The sequence below is a fragment of the Poecilia reticulata genome, linkage group LG5 (genome assembly GCF_000633615.1).
Source record: "Poecilia reticulata strain Guanapo linkage group LG5, Guppy_female_1.0+MT, whole genome shotgun sequence".
NCBI lineage: Eukaryota > Metazoa > Chordata > Actinopteri > Cyprinodontiformes > Poeciliidae > Poecilia > Poecilia reticulata.
The window spans coordinates 27854000-27875561 of NC_024335.1; the positions used below are offsets into that span (position 1 = coordinate 27854000).

At 39.3% G+C, this 21562-nt stretch overlaps 2 protein-coding genes across 4 annotated transcripts; both read right to left on the reverse strand.

Moving 5' to 3' along the window:
* Positions 1-277: 277 nt before the first annotated feature.
* cdc42 (cell division cycle 42) lies at positions 278-16249 on the reverse strand. 3 transcript variants are annotated; one of them, XM_008410228.2, is made up of 6 exons: positions 16147-16249; positions 8995-9135; positions 8644-8716; positions 8331-8440; positions 6869-7066; positions 278-1795 (listed from the first exon to the last, which is right to left on the reverse strand). In XM_008410228.2, exons 2-6 carry the CDS (start codon positions 9097-9099, stop codon positions 1706-1708), a joined length of 576 nt encoding a protein of 191 aa, XP_008408450.1. In that variant the 5' UTR covers positions 9100-9135; positions 16147-16249; the 3' UTR covers positions 278-1705. The 3 variants fall into 3 exon arrangements, with proteins under 3 accessions (XP_008408450.1, XP_008408449.1, XP_008408451.1); XM_008410227.2 differs by having other exon boundaries at positions 16109-16214; XM_008410229.2 differs by lacking the exon at positions 278-1795 and adding an exon at positions 3090-5636 and having other exon boundaries at positions 16109-16214.
* A 334-nt stretch (positions 16250-16583) lies between these two features.
* Positions 16584-21270, reverse strand: snrpe (small nuclear ribonucleoprotein polypeptide E). Its single transcript, XM_008410232.2, has 5 exons — positions 21090-21270; positions 18280-18306; positions 18128-18190; positions 17821-17899; positions 16584-16786 (listed from the first exon to the last, which is right to left on the reverse strand). Exons 1-5 carry the CDS (start codon positions 21141-21143, stop codon positions 16731-16733), a joined length of 279 nt encoding a protein of 92 aa, XP_008408454.1. The 5' UTR covers positions 21144-21270; the 3' UTR covers positions 16584-16730.
* Between the last annotated feature and the right edge of the window lie 292 nt (positions 21271-21562).

Genomic DNA, 21562 nt, shown 5'->3' on the forward strand with positions numbered 1-21562 from the left:
GCACTGCCACCTTCTGGTTAACAACAGCATGACAGGCTGTAAGGAAGTGAATAAAGGTGGAAAATATTTCTTGCTTACATCAAATATAAATATTTTCATTATAATTTTGTCTTAAATAAGGTCCAGTCTCTGTAGAACAGATTTAACATGATCAAATCACTGTTCTAGAAATAACTTCTAGGACCCCAGAAGCAAACAATTCCTGACTCACGACATCTTTTTTACAACTAATTCTCTCATGGATCCTCAACACAAAAGAAAGACAAGGGACACATGGTAAAGGCAATTAAGGTATAAGTTTAATATTTCTGAAAAGAATGCATATACAAAGAACAAACTTTAGACAAAGCATTTGGTTCTGCACCAAAAACAACAACGGGTTATAATAATTATACTGACTTGGGCTGGAGATCAACCCAACTCTAATCCACCAGTAAAAAAAAAAAAAAAGTGAGTCATTTAGGATCTTTACCAAACAGTCACTCTGGCCAAACTAAGCTCAGACGTTTTCTTGGTAAAACTGGCAGGTGAGAGTTCAGATGAGTTCCGACCCCTAAATGTGAAAGGAGTGAAAGTAACCTTTTTATATTTTTAATATATAATAATAATAATAATCATAAAAAAAACAACACAAACAGAAATAACGAAGAAAAAAAGAGGTTTTGGTAAAAACACATGGAGCCTACATCAACGTTGTGTGCCAGCTTACATTATAATTACATCTGTTAAACCTATCATTTAGAACAGAGACCAAGGCTCAGCTACACACCACCACCACACAGTTTGGATGGGCTATAACACACACCTCATATATGAAGACTACAAGGAAGGCACCAAACTCTGACTCGGCACAGAAATCTGGTGATCAGCTGTCTAAAACGCAACGCTCCGTTCATCAGGACGTCTGCTGCAGCGCTTCAAAGTGTGTGGCGGTGATGTTCTAACGGCGTCCTGCCTTACCCTCCCTTGGTCCCTGACAACGCATGAACAACACACCACTTGTTCTGCTAACACTGTTTAAAAGTTCTCTGCTTCTACAAAAAAAAAAAAGAAAAAAAAAAAAGGCCGATTCCTGTAGAGCCGTTGGTGCTGGACGCCTTTGGCTCTTTGAGGAAAACGAGCCTCGTTCCAAAGGGACCGACAACTCAGCCCTGTGTGACTCCGGCCGATTCAGCGGCCACAGTTAAACATCCTCTAGTGGTTAGGAGTGTGTCCATTTGGAACGGGAGTTAAATATCCGGTGTTACTGAAGAGCAACAGGGTTTGGGGAAGGTTGGCATATCAAATCAAAAGAAAAACAACACTACATGTCTAGTGGTAGTGCTGAGAAAGAACAGAGGTGGTCGGACGATGACCACACTCACTGGTGGAGGCGGGGCAGTACGCTGACTCACACCTGACAGAATGAGCTCTGAGTGTGTGTGTGTGTGTGTGTGTGTGTGTGTGTGTGTGTGTGTGTGTGTGTGTGTGAGAAAGAGACTGGTATCTGGCCAGAATAGCTTCATGTTGTGTGTGAAACTTGGAATTATTGCAGAGAATAGTTGGAAACCTGGTGGGCTGCTTTGGAGGACGACAATGCCAATCAGCCTCAGCAGAGCCAGGGAACACATGTGGGGGTTTACTGGAGGATGTTGTACAGGTACATGTGAGATGCATGTCTTTGTGTGCGCGCGTGTGTGTGTGCTTTGAGAAAAGTAGGGACTTCTCATAAGAGCACACATTTGCGTTTCTTCTTAGGCTCTGGGGGTTCCAGTGCGGCCAATATCGCCTCATCAAACACATTCTTTAGGCCTTTCTGTGGACACAAACACACACACACGGGGTAAAGGAGCAGCACACACAGATGAAACTAAACAGGAGCAGAAAATATTAAACAGCAAAGCGGTGTCAAACTTCCTTTATAGTGCACAAGTCTTCACATACCTGCTGCTTATTTTACCACAAACATGTTGAGATTTTCAGTGATAGACCAACACAAAGCAGAGTATCGATGTTGGCATAAGACGGAAATGTTGCATGGTCAGAGTTGTCAGACTGGCTGGGTTTCCACCCAATGTTGCCAACAACTATTTGCTGCTTTTGAACAAGTTTGGCTTGGGGTAAAGGAAAAACAAAAAACACCTTTGAGTAGGTTGTCAAAGTTTGGGCTGCTTTTCACAACATTTGGTGGGTTTTTAGAAAAGTTTCAGAGGGACATTCTTTCCAAATACTTGTTACTGTGTAGCAGGAATGCACAAAACCTAATAAAATGCAGTGTTATTGCACTTAGTTCATTTATTGTTGAATGTGACATTGTCAGTAATTAGTCTTTGGTTAATCAAGTGTCACTATTTAGTAGTATTGCAGTCAAGAAATGCCAGGACAACATCATGATTTAAAAAGTACTTAGCACCACCAAGAGTGTTCAAAGAGTCCAGTCTGTTACAGTCCTGATGGGATCTGGTTCTGGTCAGAATGTTACAAACACAAACAAAAATGCTGTGAATTGTCACAAGTCTGGCTGCAGTCGATGACGTAAGGGACACAAAATTTTATAATATACATAAATATATCTCAACTTGAATTTCGGGTGCATGGTTTGATTTGCTTTTTTTTTTTTAGCATTCAGTTTTTCCAGTTGGAAAGAACATGTGACCCCTGTCCTGGCCTCACTTCAATGGCTGCCTATATATTTTAGGATTCATTTTAAAATTCTTATGTTTGTTTTTAAATCACTGCATAATCTTGCCCCGGCTTACCTCTCTGAGCTTCTTCACCCCTACGTACCTTATCGGTCACTCAGGTCAGCAGATCAGCTGCTCTTGGAGGTACCGAGATCCAGGAGGAAGCTCAGAGGGGACAGGGCTTTTCTCTGTCATGGGCCATAAGTTATGGAACGACTTGCCTTTGCAGGTCAGAGAGGCCCCTTCACTGTCCACTTTTAAAGTTCGTCTTCAAACCCATCTATTTTACTTGGCTTTCAACACCAGCGGGATCTAGTTTTAAATTGTATGTTTTTGTTTTTAAACTGTAAGAGTTTATTTATTATTATTATTTTATTTTTATGTTGTGTTTTACTGTACAGCACTTAGTATCAGCTGTGGTTTTTATAAAGTGCTTTATAAATAAAGTTGGATTGGAAATGATTATGTCAGATGGACACATATTGCAGATTTGTGAATTAAATTGAATCAAAATCATCGTGGTATACTTGTGACGTCAGATAAACGGTTATGGCTTCTATGAAAAAATGGAACGCTGCTGCCATGTGGAAGCTGGTTGGCAGCATTCAGTTGGATGAAGCTAAATATTCCAGCATTCCAGGAAGAAAAGCTGACAAAAGCATCAACAGACTCCCTGTAAGACCACCAGAAACATTCAGCTGGAGCTAAAATTAAATACTTGAGGCCAAAGTTTATTCATACTTTAGAATAGACCCGTCAAAGTCCAGTCAGAAATCATATTTAGAATCTGAGGAAACACTGGAAAAAAGATGAGTTGGCATCATTTTCAGTTGAGACAAATAAAGAGCTGTAGCTGTAACCTGAACTCTGTCCCAGTTTGGAAACCTGTCTTCTTTACAGCTCACACCAATACTCAACTCTGATGGTCCATCACATAAAATTCTAATAAATGCATTGAAGTTTGTGGTTATAATGGTATAAAATGTAAAAACAATAAAATAAAAACATAAACAGGGGTTGCATATACTTTTGTAAGACACTAACTTAGCAAATGCAGGGAGTTTGGGGAAAAAAAACAGAAAAATAATACAGATAGTTGCAAATCATTTGATCAACTCAGAAGTGTATCGAGATGTGGGAGAGGCTGATCTGACTGCTGCTACGATCAGAGGCAGTGAGACAAGCAAGTGGAGGAAACAGAAAAACTCCTGAATCAGTGCAACGCAAAGGAAAAATGGCTGCAGATCCACTCTCCCCCCTGGACAACTGAAAATACGACATAAAAAAATAACAAAAAGTGTTTTGTGTAGAAACAGTAGTGTTGAGCTAAGTTCACATGGTGAACGTGTGTGTGTGTGTGTGTGTGTGTGTGTGTGTGTGTGTGTGTGTGTGTGTGTGTGTGTGTGTGTGTGATCTGACATCAGAAGCTCAGTCCTGTGAGGATTGATCGCCCAGACAGAGAGAGAAAGAAGCTCCAGAGAACAAGTTCATTTATGCTTTATACTTTTCAAACTGTACCCAACACTATCAGAACACTAAGTGTTGAGTGGTTTAAAGTCTAGTCCTGCAACCACAGACTTCATGAAACCTTTAGGTTGAAACAGCAACATTGTGTTTTTGTGAAGCTTGGGCATATTGACAGATTTTAGCTCACTGTGATTTCTCTTCCCAAACTACAAAAAGGTAGAAGGCAACATTCAAAACCTCTATTTTCCAGCCTTCCCCTTTAATCAATAGTATTAGGAGAAGATTTCCAAATCCAGCTTGTTTCATAATGGAGGTTCAAAGTTTAGAAACCTTCCTGTTATCCGCTTAAAGTCTGCGTTCTCTCTGGAAGCCTGAGTGAACCACAGATATTTAAACTTCCTTACATCTACACGCTTGCTTCTGTTTCATTATGAATACGTCACTGGCTATGTTTCCATCCAACTGTCAAGGAAATTTTGAGCCAACTTTTGAAATGCCACAAAGAAAAGGAAAATCTGAATTAGGTTTCTGTTTCTATTTATTTACTGGCTCGGAGCGAACAAATCAAAACGTGAAGTTAGTCACATGTTGACGTTACAAATAGGAAGTAGAAACTAGAATGGATCACACATCTCAGAAAAATGGAGAGGTTTTCAGGAACGTGTTGCTATCAGGTAAGAAGTTCTTGTTCTTTACTTGTCAGCTAGTGTTGGCGACGTAGAGAAAGAAACACATTTCTAATGAGTCTAAGTGGAAACAGCTCATCAGTCAGGTGAGGTAAACATTTGCCTCATCAGAACATTTTCTGTAAATGTCTTTTCATCTCCACTTTAGCGCATTAATACTCTACTCTAATACTAACTTCAGAATAGCCAAAAACCATCTTAACGGAACAGGAAAACATTTTTGCAGAATTGAAGTTATTTCAAATTTGTAACATTTCCATCAACATTTCCTAAACCAATACTTTCAAATGCATGAAAATAAAAAAAGAGTATTGGTGGAAATTTATTGATGGTGAAGAAAGCTAACTTAAGGTCTTCTTTTGCCAGCAACAACCTCCACACAAGAGTTTTGCCGTTGCTGTGACCTCGGAGTTCAGAACCATCCCATCGGCAGCTGACTTCTCAGAACACCTCCGTTAGAAACAGAAAGTGTTGCATCCTGTTCCATTCTGACCCAGCAAGACATCCTTCTGACCTTAATTAGAACCAGCTGACGCAAAAGCTCAAGCTGACAAACAAGGAAAGGGCCAACGTCAGCCCAACATGCCGATGAACAAACATTAGCAACGCTGCACTATCTGAGAATACATGATGAACAATAGAAGAGAGAGAAGGCGGGATGAGGAATGTAGAGAGGCGGTAACTAACGGCAACCAGAAGAGGAAAAGACGAGAGCAGTGGCCCAGAGAGATTAAAACACACAGCACTTCCGCTTTCTCTGAGTCTCAGGTGGCTCTAGGGCAGCTAGGATAGCTTCATCAAAAACATTCTTCAGTCCTCGCTACAACGACAGAAGAGGACAGAAAACAGTGGTTAGTAACCAGGGCAACGGGATGGATGAGAGGATTAGAGGAACATGGCAGAGTGAGGAGGGAAGTGGATGAAAACAGAGGGAGGAAAGCTGCTGGGTCAGATGGAGCAGAGATGGAGGATCGCATGCAGCTGGGTGAGGGCTGAGATTAGCAACAGGAAACAGGAAGTGACATTAGCAGCCATGTAAGCATTATGTCAAATAGAGGAGGAAGGAAGGAGCGGAGCACTGAGGTGGAGGCTACGCCTTGGTTTCATCAACACTATTGTTCTCTGGCCATGTGAGGTCATGTGTGTTCCCTTCCTTCTGGAGTCCTGCAGTCCGGCCGGGACGGGGACGGCTCTCTGGACCTGCTGACTGTCCAACGAGGACACGCCTTATGGTCTGACCACTCTGCGGTACAGATCTCTTCTAGAAAAAAAACTGTATTTCTGCCTCCCTGTTAGTGAGATGTGATGACAGGAGAAACTAAACAGAAGACGATAAAAGCAAAGATGTATTCAGAGGGGTCTCTGCTTTTCTCACACCAAACAACCAAATTTAACTCTGGGTGTTTTAACGCCTGATAGTCCAATGGACTCTGTGGACCGGGGACAAAAGTTTAAATATTTGTTACATTTTCAGCTGATGTGGTTCTTTCACACCGCACTCTATTAAACCATCCAAAGACATTACTAGAACTACTGAAGGAAAATCTCTGAATATAACTTCCTTCTTCACAACGTGTAAGCAAAAATTGAGTGGCATCAGATTCAAGCTGTTGTACAATTTCTCTTTTGTCTTTGGTAAAAGTCCTGAAGCCATTTCTCCCACTAGGACTGAGTACACATGTTGGCGTTGGCTGGATTTACCCAGAATGACCTGTGCCGTAGTCAGCTTCCAGCTTTTGGAGGGGTCACTGGCATGCTCGGCATTCACATATGCATTCAAACCAGAGTTCAGTGAATATTCTATCAGATGTATGATCTATTGATATTGATCACGTGTCTATCACAATATACATTATTGATTTATTGTCCAGCCCTACTTAGTGAGATCATCATTTGACCTTTGTAGCCTGGCATGCAGAATAAACCCATCCACTACAGCATGCAGCAGGTGGGGTGTGGGAGTGAACATGTTCCTCTTTCCTCCACTTTCTTTCTTCTTGCCTTTGATATTTCAGCTCAAGCAATCTAGCAGTGTGTGACGGTACCTGTTACCTGTGTGAGGGCTGAGCACTCCACATATTTAACTGCCTTGAGGTCTCTTGCCAGCTTCTCTGCCGTCTCTGGGGTGATGGGCTTCTGCTTGTTCTTGGCCAGCTTCTCTATAGTGGACGGGTCGTCCCTCAAGTCGATCTGCGTCCCGACTAGAAGGAAGGGCGTCTTTGGACAGTGGTGGGTAATCTCAGGAACCCACTGTGGAAACACAGTCAGTGTTAACAACAAGAGGCTAGGATCTATAGCTAGACAATGCTGACTTATTGACACAAAGTGTTCATATTGCATTCATTGCCAAAAGGTGTCCAAAACATTATCTACTGTTTCTGACAGACGGGTGGGAACAACTCCACCCATTCAACAATGGAAACCCTTTCCATACTGGCATCTGGTCCAAGTAAGAGTTACCACTGCGTCAGGGTGGGCAATTCAGACTTAAAAGTCTTATCACAATACTAAGTACAGTGACAATATGAATGACTTACTACTTCTTTTTTAGATAGCTTTGGGTATGGCTGTGACTGAATTTGTAATACTTTTCTTTAGGACACCAGTCACATAAAGAAGGGTGATTTATAACACTAAACTGCACACAGCTACTGCATCTTTTTTTTAAAAATTTTTTTATTTGTTGTCATTTATTGATACTTTCATTGGAAAAAACGAGAAAAACGGTAAAACTAACAATTTCAACAATAGAGACAGTTTTGGGGGATTTAAGTAATAATTAGAATTTACCGTGACAATAAATAATCAAAATTCTTAAACTAAGAAATTCAACACAATAAATGATAAACGACACGATAAATGACCACACCTGCCATTGCATGTTGATTTATTTTTCTTACTAGTGAAGAAGGTTTGATCGAAAATAGGAACACTCAAATTTCACCAATAATTCAATTTGACTTTTATATTACACTTCATTTCCACTGGGTCTGGCTCTGATCCATATGTTTGGGCCATTTGACTCTGATGGCATATGACAGTGACCAAACCCAATTAATCACAAGGAGCCTCTGGCAGATGCTAAATGTAAATTCTTGGTTGTCAAAGATGTTATGAAACCAAAGATGTTATGAAACATCCCCAAAATGCTTATGAATCGTCTCATATTAAATATCAACCCATAGTAGATACTTCTTTGTCAACACTACAAACGTGGGTGCACCGACTGCAGTGTCCTGGATGATCACTGATCTTTAAAAACCCTAATTTGCTGATTCTGACTCTAGTCTATATCACTTTTTTTGTCTGAAAAGTTGCTAAATATAGCAACAAAATTGATGAGAGTACAGCTGGGAATTTATTGCAAATATTATGCGTGTACAATTTTACGAAAGAACATGAAGCCATATATATATATACACACACACACACACACACACACACACACACACACACACACACACACACACACACACACACACACACACACACACATATAAAAATAGTCAGTTACCTTTTCTTTGACATTTTCAAAGGAGGAAGGGGACACAACTGAAAAACAGACGAGGAAGACATCTGTCTGGGGATAACTCAAAGGACGTAACCTGTCGTAGTCTTCTTGACCTGCAAGAACCAAAAAAACATCTCATCAAACTAGATATTTACACAAGTTTGCTTGTGGATTTGTGGATGAGCTTTGAAAAAGCCCCTTTCCATTTTAAGCAGTTTTATTTACTTAGACTGCACTCAAATGTGATTCCCATGCTTTCAAATGTCATTTATTTCACATTAGAATTTGAAACACCGAGGTAAAACCAAAGCCATACCTGCTGTGTCAAACAATCCCAAGGTATAGGGTTCCCCACCGATCATTACAGTTACAGCATAGTTGTCAAACACCTGGAACACACAAAACAAATCCTTGTTAGGCTCAATAAGACATTCAACTTGATATGCTTTTGCTGACACTGTAAATAGAAGCTAAATATAAATATATACATGTATCTGTTTGCACTTTTATATCACAATGAATGTGGATCCCAGTTAGAGGTTTCTAAACCCACCTCAATAAAATACATTAATGTTTGGCACCAAAAAGATCCAGAAAATGACTTGGAAGAAGTGAGCAGTAACACAGTGATTCCAGTGTCGCCTTGTGTTTCTGTTGGCAAACATACCGTAGGTACATATTCGGAGGGAAACTTGTTTGTAGTGTAGGAGATGAGCAGGCAGGTTTTACCCACAGCACCGTCACCGACTACAACACACTTGATGGTCTGCATAGCTGTGGTTTACAGTCTATTCTACTCATTCAAGACCTGCAGAGAAAAACAGAAAGAACATCCGAAATCTTTAGATTACGCTGGGTAAAAAAAATTTTTTTTTTGGAACTCAGAAATGTAACAATTTCAAAAGATACACACTTGAACCTCTCATGTATCACTTTGCATCTCCATTTGAATTGAATATACATTTAAGATTAAAAATTACTTCAACATCAAGTAATTCAATATCTTTTAATCCACTTAGAATTCTATTTAAAATTAAAGTACAGTGATTAATAAATTCACATTTGGAAGAAATACAAGCAGTAAGGCTTCAAACTCAGACCTGGTACACATGTAGCTGGTTTCTGTGTCTCCCCAAGGAACTTGGCCTTAGACTAGAGGGTGTAGGGGTCGTTTTTAGGAGTGTACAGATTGATCAGTCAATTTCCCTAATTTTGGAGATTGATAAATTGGTCGATGCTTACAAGTGAAACTGATCTTACCTACCGATCTTTTATACCACCACAAGGCTCTGAGAGAGAACTACATTTCACAATGATCAGCCTAGTGTTGCCAACTTTGCAACTTTTTTGCTATATTTTGTGCAGAAACAAGCAGGTCAAACTTCGTCAGGCTTTGGTGATCAGAAAACTGCAATCAGTGCACCCCGACTTTCTTTTACAAACACTAATAATAACAGTTACTCCTCCTGCTGCTTGCATGAGAGCAAGCTGCATCCATTAAAACAAAACTTTTAACCCTCCAGCCAACGACTGCTGGCAAGAGTTTTTTTACTCTGTGCTTTTGGTGGGGTTGCACTAACCTTGTTTGCTCCTTTACAAGGTTTTTTGTACGGTTTCATAAAGTGATGGATTGACTGCTTCCCCACTGTCCAATCGTGACATTTGCTGTGCTCCTTCAGAGAGTTGTGCCAAAATCGCGAGAGCGTTAAAAACGCAGATATCCTTGCGACTGTCTTTCTTTGAAACGTCAAAACGCAAAAAAATGTGTTTGTTTCCCCACACGTCTTCTCCATAGCATAATACAGAACTGGATTGCTTCATAAGTGCAAAATATACAAAGAGTAAAAAGAGCAGCTTTTACTTCAGAACTATCATTCAATAAATATCAGATAATGGAAACTGTTTTACTCCAACTGTTGTAACAGCTAGCAACAAAAACTAGAGATTACTAGAGAAAACTAGAGTTTTTTCCTGCCGATACCGATACTGATCACCCATGAGGGCCAATCACCGATACCAATCAAATAATTTTTATTTTATTTTTTATCATAAACACTACCGGTTACATTATGTGGAAAAAGGAACCATGAATTCACCTTAATTTAGACAAAAACTTGGTTTTAATAACTTTTTCCAAAAAGAAAACTAAACAAAACAGGCATTCTGCAAATTGTACTGCTATCAATACTATCTTTAACAGACTGGTAACATATGAAGGCTTTGAAGAGGCTAAATAATGCAAAGAGCCAAAATAAAACCTCTCAACATTGCCAAAAAAATTCAAGTATAAAACTTAACATTCAAAGGCAAATACAGGTTCCATTACAATAAACAATCCAGAGTTACTGAATGAAAACTTCCTGATAGCATGGCRGCTAGCTGATTACTGCTAGTTCTGAGTGGCTGTTTCTGACTGAGCGGAGTAATTATGCAGAACAGGGAGGAGATCGATTTTTTTTTTAGAGATTATCTGTCTCATGTTAGGACAACGAAAGGGGTATGTATTTTACGTATGTAAAATGTATTTAGATGCTGCAACTTTAAGCAGAGGTTCGGTGTGAGAGTCACTACCAGGTGGAGCAGAAGCGGCGCTCCGTCTGTGAAATATTACTACCTGTAGCGTAGCAGCGGTTCAACAGCGAGAGCAGAACCAGCGTTTTACATCGCAGCTCGAAGACTTAAATAATTTTGCAGGTTATTTGTTTAGCTTTCTGACCGTCATGCTAATAATCCGGGTGAGTGTTTGCAGCTGTGCGCTGCTTTACCTGCTATCTGATCCTCCATATGTCTTTTTTACTGCAGTGAGCCTCGATGTAGCCAAACTCCCGTCAAGTATGACATTGTTTTTATGTCCTATTAGCTTCGTTGTGTTGATGCATTTTGACGTGCTTCAATTTTCCGCAGCAACACGCAAACTTCCCCATTCACTCAGTGCGTTATAGTTCCACATCGCTTAAGATTTGTTGCTGCGCGTTTGCGCAGAGTGAAGGAAAGAGGAGACCAGCTGCACAGGCAGGCTGCGAAATGAGATGCAGGTGATCGGTATCGGCAACAAGAGCCAATGATGGACGATCACCGATCATGCACTTTTTCACAAAAATCGGCCCGATTATGATCAGTGACCGATCGATTGGCACACCTCTAACAAAAACAGAAAGAAGAAGAAAAAAAAAAAAGAAATTCCTGCTCATATTTTGAGTCACTTCAGAGACACTGAAACCTAACTGCAGGTCTGGCATCTGCTCCAATGTCTTAATGCAGCAACTGTGAAACAGCAAGATGGAAGCCAACTAAGCCTTATATAATCACTTGGTTTAAGGATCATTCAGTAGCGAGCCACAGAATCTCTGTTTCTGCTCCACAAATTACAGCATGTCAGCATTAAGCCGCAGCAGAGCTGAGCTCCGCTGCAGCACTACGTGGGGGCAGGGAACCACTGAGGGACAGCCCACTTCCAAAACGCCCTCCTTACAAAGAGACTCAGCTGCTAACAACTAGCTCTAGATGCTAAAAACATGAAAACTGTCTCCTGACTGGGTAAAGCTGTTGTGAAAGCATGTCTGATGGGGCTAGAACTGGACTGAAGGTTCTCTAGACAAATATTGTTTACAATAAAAACATTGAGAAATGCAATAAACTTTATTGAAATTTAATTAGACATTTCTGACCAATTCTTTGGTTTTGATCAAACTAATAAATGAACTTTAGAGAAACAATAATAAAAATAACGGGCTGTTTTGGAAACAGTATATGAGCAAATAATGTGATAGGAATGCTTTGATCAGGTTTTTTGCTGCCGATGCTGATACCAGTCACTGCCAATCACCTGGATTGGCTGTTAATTTTTCACTTTTAGGTATAAATGCTCTTATGTATCTGGCAAAATGGGAAAATTATCTGGTAATAAATTCACCAGATTAAGACAAAAAAAACATGCAAAATACTTGCAGGCACAATACAATAGCTATTCAGTCAAAAGGACAACTGAAAAACCTGCAATCAGTAAAACTATTTAACAGTAAGGCTCTCTGTACCATAAATTATACATAAATGAAATAAATCTCACAACATTGCCCATGTCAAAATAATCTCGAGTAAAAAACGGAAACATAAACTCAAAGTCAAATGCAGGTTGCATCAAAATAAACAATCCTAAGTTACTAAATCAAAACTTTCTGAAAGCATGGCTAATTGTTTGGTGCTGGTTCTGATTGGTTGTTTCTGACTGAGTGGAGTAATTCTGCAGAACACAGGAGGCGGCAGAGGAGACCGATTTTATTTTTTTCTCCAGAGCTCATCCGTCTCATGTTAGGACAGCAAAAGTTTTAATACATATGTATTTTAAATTACATGCTGCAGGTTTAAGCAGACTTTCAATGTGAGAGTTCACTGTCTGGTGGAGGGGGAACATGAAACTGAACATGCCAGTATCGCGTGGCAGCTGTCCAAGGGTGAGAGCAGAACCCAGAATCTTTTACTGCTAGCCCTATTATTTTAATAGTTTTTCAGGTTAATAACACACTGGGCCTCTGCAGACTGCGAAGTATGAGATGCAGGTGATTGGTTTTTGTGATCAGCAATAAGGTTGCTTATAGGTGGGCTAATTGTCAGCACTGTTGTCATGCATCAGATCCCTGCTGGGGCTGAGTAGCGTTTTCCCTGTACATGGGTTCCCTCCAGACTCCAAAGACGTTTCTGTTGGCTTAATTGGTCAAAATACTGTTGGTTTCTATTACATTTAATTGGCGAAAAAAAGATTTTCATTTTCTAACTAGAAAAAAAAAAAGACATATTCACATCTAATTTTAATCAGGCGAACCTGCAACAGACAGTACTTTTTATGCTTGCTGTGCCGATGAAGTATTTTTACTGGAGGACAGGTTATCCTCTATTACCAACCAAAATCAACTAATTTAAATTGAAGTAGACATTAACCGATTTTCTGAAAGTAAAATTTAAATTTAGAATGTCTATGCGTGCAACATAAATTAGAGCAAAACTAAATGTAGAAAATGCTTTAATTCAAAGATGATTTAATCATTTTTGTGCAAATAAAAACAATTAAGAAATTTCCAATGACCAGGAACTATAAGTCACCTTAACACCAAAGGTGTGCCAATCGATCGGCCACCAATCATAATCATCCTATTTCTGTGAAAAAGTGTCTGATCGGTGATCGCTGTATCTGTCTCTTGTTGCCGATCACACAAACAGATCAAATGTATCTCACTTCGCAGTCTGCCTGTGCAGCTCATCTCCTTTCTTTCACACTGCACAAGCACGAGGCAACAAATGCTAAGCAATTTAGTGAGAAACTTTAACGCTCAGTGTCAATGGGGAAGTTTGCATGTTGCGTTGGAAAATGACCTCGTTGGTGAAGCACGTCAAAATGCATCAACACAAGGAGTCTAATATGACATTTAAAAAACAAGCACTTGACGGAGTTTGGCCACATCGAGGCTCACTGGAGGAAAAAAAGAAGTCATCCGGATCAGAGTGTTGATCAGACAACAGGTAAAGCACCAACATTCACCCAGAAGAGCATGATGGTCAGAAAGCAAAACAAATAACCCGAAAATTATTTAAAATTATACAAGCCAGCGGTGTAAGACGCTGGTTCTGCTCTCGCTCTTGGACCGCAGCTACGCGCTACTGGTAGTAGATAATAATAATAGTTCACAGACATGAACTCTCTCACCAAACATCTGCTTAAAGCTGCAGCATGCAACTTAAAACAACAAAAAACAGGTTTTACATAATAAAACTTTCACTATGTCCTAACATGAGATAATTTATAAACAAACAAAAAAAATAAAAAAATCGATCTCCTCCGTCTCTTCCAGACAATCTGCAGAACTACTCGGCTCAGTCAGAAACAACCAATCAGAACCAGCATTAATCAGCTAGCTGTGCTCTCAGAAACTTTTGATTTAGTAACTCAGGATTGTTTATTTTGATAGGCAGATTTATCTGACTCATGTATAATTTATGGTACAGAGAGAATTGGTGTTAAATATTATTTTACTGATTGCAGGTTTTTCAGTTGTCCTTTTGACTGAATAGCTGCTATATTGTGCCTGGAAGTATTTTTCATATTTATGTCTAAATTAGGTGAATTTATTACCAGATTATTTGTTAATTTTGCCAGATCACACAGTAGCATTTATACCTAACGCGAAAAATTAACAGCCAATCCAGATGATTGGCAATGATCAGTGATCAGCCCTCATAGGTGATCGGAATCTGCAACAAAAAGCTGATCGGAGCATCCCTACTTACAACATTTTGCCTTTACTGAGTGGCAGAGACTCAATTCGCTGGTTTTAGTGTCAAGGTGGTATTTCAAATTAAGTCAGAAAAAATACAGGACCATAAAGGCTTTTTAAAAGAAAACTCCTTTCTATGGAGACTTTCTAGTCATTTATTCAGACATTTTAAAACACAATAGAGAATTTACTAGTGTTACCCATACATTTAAATTTTTGAGTCTACCCCTAAAAAAGTTGTACTTCATAAGAAGGGTGAAATAGGATTTGACCCAAACAGTAGCAACTAAACTATCATCACAACTCAGTGCTCAGCAAAAATTGGTTCTCAATCATCTGATTTCTAAGAATCTAAACCCACAGTTCTAAAGAATAAATGTGCATTTGGCACCAACTAAACCACCAGCAGCTCTAGGAAAGAAAACTATCAAGTACTCTCCATTTTCAAACAGAGCCGTTATCTAACGTGTCCTCCATGAGGCGGAGTATTAAGGAAAAATCTCAAAACCCGCCGCACTCTAAATATGTCAAACTGTTCTAAAGCAGGCAAAGCCAATGGCAGTGGCCGACAGAGGGTGGCTGCAGTTGTAAACGCTTTTAGACTTAATCCAAGCAATGGTGTTAGTAGGCCAGTAGGCATTTTTAGGACAGGCCTGTTAAACAGCGGGAAGGTTCATTTTGACATAGCAGTATTTCCCCAGTAGATAAGACTTAGAAAGAAAACCTACCATAATATAAAACATGTCTGAGATTATAATAGAAATACAAAAAGCATCGTGTCGTAATTTGCACTTAAAAAGCAACGTTCTCAATTTTGTTCAATCAAAAAGCAGACTGATGAACTAAAAATACGCCGTTTACGTCGACTGATATCGTAGCATTCAAAATTGCGCTTCATTTCTTATTCTAAATGGACCAGCATCAACTTCGAGAGGTTATATACGCCAACATCAGAATTTTAACATCTGGCCTGAAGTTCCAACGATAAAGGGACCGATAGCTGGCTGCTGCTGGCCTCAGCTGTTGCACTTCGGCCACATCCCGGCCTCTTTGGCCTATTTCCTGTCGGTTCATCTCGCGATGTATTTTCATATGAACAAGGAATCGTTGGTAACTTTCGGGTATCTAAATGTTACCCGTTTTGAATGTTGGACCGTATATTGTTATACATACAACGAAGGTGTGTTTTACCTCCGTAAGCATCTAACCCCTAGCTAACTAGAGAAGTATTGCTTTATTTTAAGCCAAGACACCAATACGTTTATAGCCTAAATGACAATACGTTATGCAGTAAATAGCTTTGAAGAACGAAAAGGGTGAATTTACTTTCCGGTCTAATAATGTAGTCTGCCTACTTGCTTTGCTAGCTGAATGCCGTCCTCCCGTTAGCTTGTGGGTTAACGGGAGTGCAGCTAACTCTAGCGGATGCTGTTTCTGAATTGCAATAATTATAACTAGCACCACATGCTACATAATGCTGATACACTAAAAAGATAAAAAATATTAAGAACATACCTTAAACACTATATGTGGGTATTTATAATTTTCCGTACCGTATTTTCTATTTGGGTCTCAACACCGGGCGTTGGCAGCTCCACACTAAGGGCTTCCCAGTCAGCAGAGCAGGGACACGTCGAGTACGTACTGACGTTTTACGTCATTCCGTTCATTCATTTGAATAACAGACAGCAAGGACCTTTTCCCCAACAAATAGGTCTGGGATGTGCCCAAAGCAGTGAGTGAATGTAAAATTAATGAAAAAATATACAGACACACAGATAAATATTTATTATTTTAGTATATTATATTACCATTTGGTTATTAAACGATTAACCATATGCCGAATTGCTTTAATTTTTATTACCATGACACATCTGCATTCAACTAAAAATTATTGCTTACCTAAATGAGATGGTTGCAATCATCTCGTTTGCCTCTAGATGGCAGTGCAGCTCAATGACCTATATGTTAGGAATCACAGATGTACAAATCTAGGAAAAACAAAATTTTATTTTCGAAATGGGACCATGTGGTTGAGAGAAACAATTACAATATTCATGCCATACAAACAAAACAGAGACAATAAAAAAGGAAAACATAATTCTAGAAAAATCTAGAACTGTCAGCATCTCCTCTTCTAGTTGGACACGCTCTGCAGCAGTGTAATGTTGTCTCCTTTCAGCATGACCCTCCCTGGAAGACAAGGCAACAAATAAGGATTTAGAAAAGTGACAGAGACAGAGCAGATGCAAATTAGAAAACAGATAAAAAAGTCTGTTTACTTTTTATACATACAATAATCTATATGAAGAGCAGACAGCCAAACGCTGCTACAGCCCAGATGTGCTAAGGAATGCTAAAGCAAGTCTTCTGTCTGAAGCTCAGACTTTATAATGCAGTCTCTAGAGCTGTGCTTTTTAAATGAATATATTTTTAGCAATATTCTGAGTGATGTGTCTTTAAGACTATCACTGTTAATTGCCTTTTACAGTTCTATATTATTATTTACTTACTTATTTTTAATTTCTGTTGTACGCTGTCCTGAGATAAACAAATCTCCCCCCCCCATTCGGGGATCAATAAAGTCTTATCTTACGTGAATGAAAGTGGAAAAAGACAGTGGTTCAAAAGCAGGAAGAGGATTATAGAACAGGGCATCCTGGGTAAATACAGCTGAAAGAAACATGAGCCTAGCACTAGCAGGAGAAATGGCTTGTTTTCTTTCATCTAAAACAAAAGTGAAATCCTACAACTGCCAAAATCCAACGCCACCCCATTTTGTTTTTACATTTTGTGAAGAAGGAAGTTGTGCTCAGTGTCTTCAGAGGTTTTTGTGTCGTTTCCTTCTGTGGTTCTTGGTGCAGCGCCTCCATGGGCGAGGATTTGGTTTTTCAAAGTTTGGTTGGCTTGACTGAATGCAGTGTAAAAGAACCACAGCAGCCAATGTTGCCATTTTTGTTTCCAATCAAACCAAATCTTCCAGACTATCAGGTGTGAAAACACAACAAAAGGGAAAAAGTTCAAGTGGTAGGAATATTTTGCAAGACGCTGTAGATCTTGTCCCGACCCCGGATAAACGGCAGAAAATGGATGGACGGAGAGCTGTAATAGAACTCCTCTTTTCCCTTCTATGGCTTCTTCTAATATGAATCAATAATATAACAGCAGTGAAAGGGTAATCTATCACTACTAGGCTGACCCAGGTTAGGTTCTTTAAGTCACATTACCCAGTGGCTTTCTGTTCTTGGTCTTCATGTGGATTTCCTCAGCATCATCCAGAACCAGGTTCATGTACTCATCAAAGCCCTGAAATCAAAACAGGGACAAAGTTTACCAGGGATTTAGCATTGCATAAAAACTATAATAACCTGTTCTAACCAGTTATTAACACTGTCTTTTAACAGGGTTCCAGGAATTGTGAAACTAACATCTAAACTAGTAGTTTATTTTTACTATGCTTGGTTATTATTGGTTAAAACATCTAAAAACATTTTACAAGCTGAATATTTTTGATAGAAATATTGATGAACTTACAATAATGCATCCCTCTATCCGCATGTTGACCTGCTCATACAGCCACACCTGGATTCTGGAACGCTGGGAATGAGAGGGAAAACCGAATCAAAGCTCTCTCAATGTGGACTTCACGTGACTTGGGATCAAAAGAGAAAGTGGGAAATACTTACATTCTGCAGGTATCTGAAAATGAGGTTCTGAAACATCAAGTCAAGGTAAGCAGACAGACATGTATAGTATTTTATTAAATTCACACTGAAAAAAAACTCATTTTGTTGGTTTCAGTAGATAAAGCTGCTGTCACACGGCTGTTTTACAGCCTGCAACATGTTCCAGTTTCATCCACATTACACATGAGATGGCACGATACTATGAATTAGAGATGTGCCGATCAGGTTTTTTCCTGCCGATTCCAATCAAACATGAGGGCCGATCACATACTTATTATTTTTTTTAATCATAAACATTACCGGTTACATTATGTGGAAAAAGGAACCATGAATTCACCTTAATTTAAATAATAACTTGTTTTTAATAACTTTTTCCAAGAAAAAAACAAAATGGGCATTGTGCAAATTGTACTGCCATCAGTAATACCATCTTTAACAGACTGAAAACATATGAAGGCTCTGAAGAGGCTAAATAATGCAAAAAGTAAAAATAAAACCTCTCAATATTGCCAAAAAAATTCAAGTATAAAACTTAACATTCAAAGGCAAATACAGGTTCCATTACAATAAACCAGGTGTGGGCAATCCTGGTCCTCGAGGTCCTGCAACTCTTAGATGTCTCCCTGGTCCAACACACTTGAATCCAACAGCTGATTCACCTCCTAAGTGCAGTCAGGTTCTCCAGAGTCCTGCTAACAACCTCATTATTTGACTCAGGTGTGTTGAAGTTGATACACATCTAAAATTTGCAGGAATCCCTTGAGGCCTGGAGTTGCCCACCCCTGCAATAAACAGTCCAGAGTTACTGAATGAAAACGTCCTGATAGCATGGCGGCTAGCTGATTACTGCTAGTTCTGAGTGGCTGTTTCTGACTGAGCGGAGTAATTATGCAGAACAAGGAGGAGATCGATTATTTTTTCAGAGCTTATTTGTCTCATGTTGGGATAGCATGAGACCCAACACGTATTAAAACTTTACATCGGTAAAGTTTTAATACATATGTAAAATGTATTTTTTTTAAGTTAGATGCTGCAGCTTTAAGCAGAGGTTCAGTGCGAGAGTCACTACCAGGTGGAGCAGAAGCGGCGCTCCGTCTGAAATATTAGACGGAGCGCCGCTCCGTCTAATATACCGCTGCTACGCTGCTGTAGCGCGTAGCAGCGGTTCAACAGAGAGAGCAGAACCAGCGTTTTACATCGCAGCTTGAAGACTTAAATCATTTTGCGGGTTATTTGTTTAGCTTTCTGACCGTCATGCTAATCCGGGTGAGTGTTTATAGCTGCGCGCTGCTTTACCTGCCATCTGATCCTCCATGTCTTTTTTACTGCAGTGAGCCTCGATGTAGCCAAACTCCCGTCAAGTATGACATTGTTTTTATGCCATATTAGCTTTGTCGTGGTGATGCATTTTGACATGCTTCAATTTTCCGCCGCAACACGCAAACGTCCCCATTCACTCAGTGCGTTATAGTTCCACATTGCTTAACATTTGTTGCTGCGCAGTGTGAAGGAAAGAGGAGACCAGCTGCACAGGCAGGCTGCGAAATGAGATGCAGTTGATCAGTTTGTGTGATCGGCAACAAGAGACTGTGATCGACGATCACTGATCATACACTTTTTCACGGAAATCAGCCGATTATGATCGATGGCCGATCAATCAGCACACATCTACTATAAATACATCAGGCCATAAATTTATTCATTATGGGCTGTCAATTATTTACTTTAAACACTGCCCCCGCCCCCTCCCACACCAAGCCAACCACTTCATTAACCTTTAAAAGAACTGCTCAACTTTACAGTTATTGCTTACTGATATGCATTCAAACAGGGACAAAAAATAGACATATTGAGGCTTTTTTTAAAGTCTGGATGTTTGATGACTTTTATAATCAGAATTTATGAAACTTATTTAAACTAGTTAGCTCCAATTGGAGTATTTTCAACTAACATCAGGGGTGTCCAAACTTGTTGGGACAAAATTGTTGAGTCACAAGTTCAAAACAAAAAAAATTCTCCCCCCAAAAAAGTTATTTTGTTTTTACAGAATATACATTATTCATTGTAGATCCAAAACTTAAAAGGGATTTTGCAAGTTTGCTGTACTTAAAGAAAGGTATCTAGTTTTTAGTTTCCTTTGGTTTTACTGGATAGATTTATTTCCAATAATAAGTATTATCACTTTCTTTCAAAAAGCTCCCTGATATTCAGCCAAGTTTAATATATTAAAAACCAGCTCATTCTGGAGCAGCAAAGTTGACTTTATAGTAAAACTCTCTGGATTAACCTGGTTATACTCATTATAAAATCATGGCTATAAATATTTTCCATTGTATGAAAATTATACCAGTAATAATTGTAGCTCGATTACAAACAAAACTTTTCCATCTGCTGCTTCAAGCACCAGTACAAATTTGCATCATTTTTGAATTACATCCTCAAGTATTCCCGGGAACGGGAATACAGTACTGTAAATAGTCTGTTGTCTTATTAACGTTCAATGCGCATTTTGAACTTGAATCGATTACTGCTAAGTTGTGACTTTTATGAGATACTTGAAATTGATGCTAACTTTAACGCGGCAATGTCTTTCTCACTGCTAAGCTGTAAATTTGTCATTCAGTACCAGCTAGAAACAAACTTAGAAACGTTGTACATGCCCGCAGTAGTCACTCCGAGCAGATTATTTTAAAAATGTACCAAAATACAAATTTATTAGCTAGCAACGACGTAGCTAAAAATTAGCTTAGCTGCTAAGTCATCTTAGCACCTCATTGAACGGTGTACCGTCGGTATGTTCAAAAGGATACAATGGGCTGCACCATAACCTTCTGGACCTTCTGTCCTTGTCCTCTGTACGCCATTTCTCCAACAAAAACACCAACGCGATGAAAGCTTTAAAAAAACAGCACCTTTTCTGGCTTCAGAGCGCCTTAACGTTCCACTCACGTTGCAAATCTGCTACAATGGCGCGTTTGCTTCCGCCTTCCGGGCCTGTATGAATGGCTAGTGAAGTGAAACAGCGCCTCCAGAGGAGGGAGGTCATAAATATAGAAACTTTCTAATCATGATTCGGAAGATAGTGGCTTGAAATAATGTACAATTAACAAACAATAAAATCCATTACAATTTATTTAGTCACCTGAAAGGTCTGTTTTGGGCAAGATTTGTATGTTTCAAAAAATATATATATTTTTAACTTGACTTTCATCCCATTTATATTTGGAGTTATTTTGCTTCTTTAACTGTCTAGATGTCCTCTGCTTTGCTCACTACTGCCTTT

What these genes read in the sequence shown, in the direction of transcription:
- cdc42 (XM_008410228.2), bottom strand. Translation starts at nt 9,099, where the DNA reads ATGCAGACCATCAAGTGTGTTGTAGTCGGTGACGGTGCTGTGGGTAAA. An exon ending in CCTCCGAATATGTACCTACG is followed by an intron (nt 8,717 to 8,994) that starts GTATGTTTGCCA and finishes TGTGTGTTCCAG; the next exon opens with GTGTTTGACAACTATGCTGT. An exon ending in AGTGCTCAGCCCTCACACAG is followed by an intron (nt 1,796 to 6,868) that starts GTAACAGGTACC and finishes TTGTGTCCACAG; the next exon opens with AAAGGCCTAAAGAATGTGTT.
- snrpe (XM_008410232.2), bottom strand. Translation starts at nt 21,143, where the DNA reads ATGGCGTACAGAGGACAAGGACAGAAGGTCCAGAAGGTTATGGTGCAG. An exon ending in TTTTCAGATACCTGCAGAAT is followed by an intron (nt 18,191 to 18,279) that starts GTAAGTATTTCC and finishes TCTCATTCCCAG; the next exon opens with CGTTCCAGAATCCAGGTGTG. An exon ending in GGATAGAGGGATGCATTATT is followed by an intron (nt 17,900 to 18,127) that starts GTAAGTTCATCA and finishes TTTTGATTTCAG; the next exon opens with GGCTTTGATGAGTACATGAA.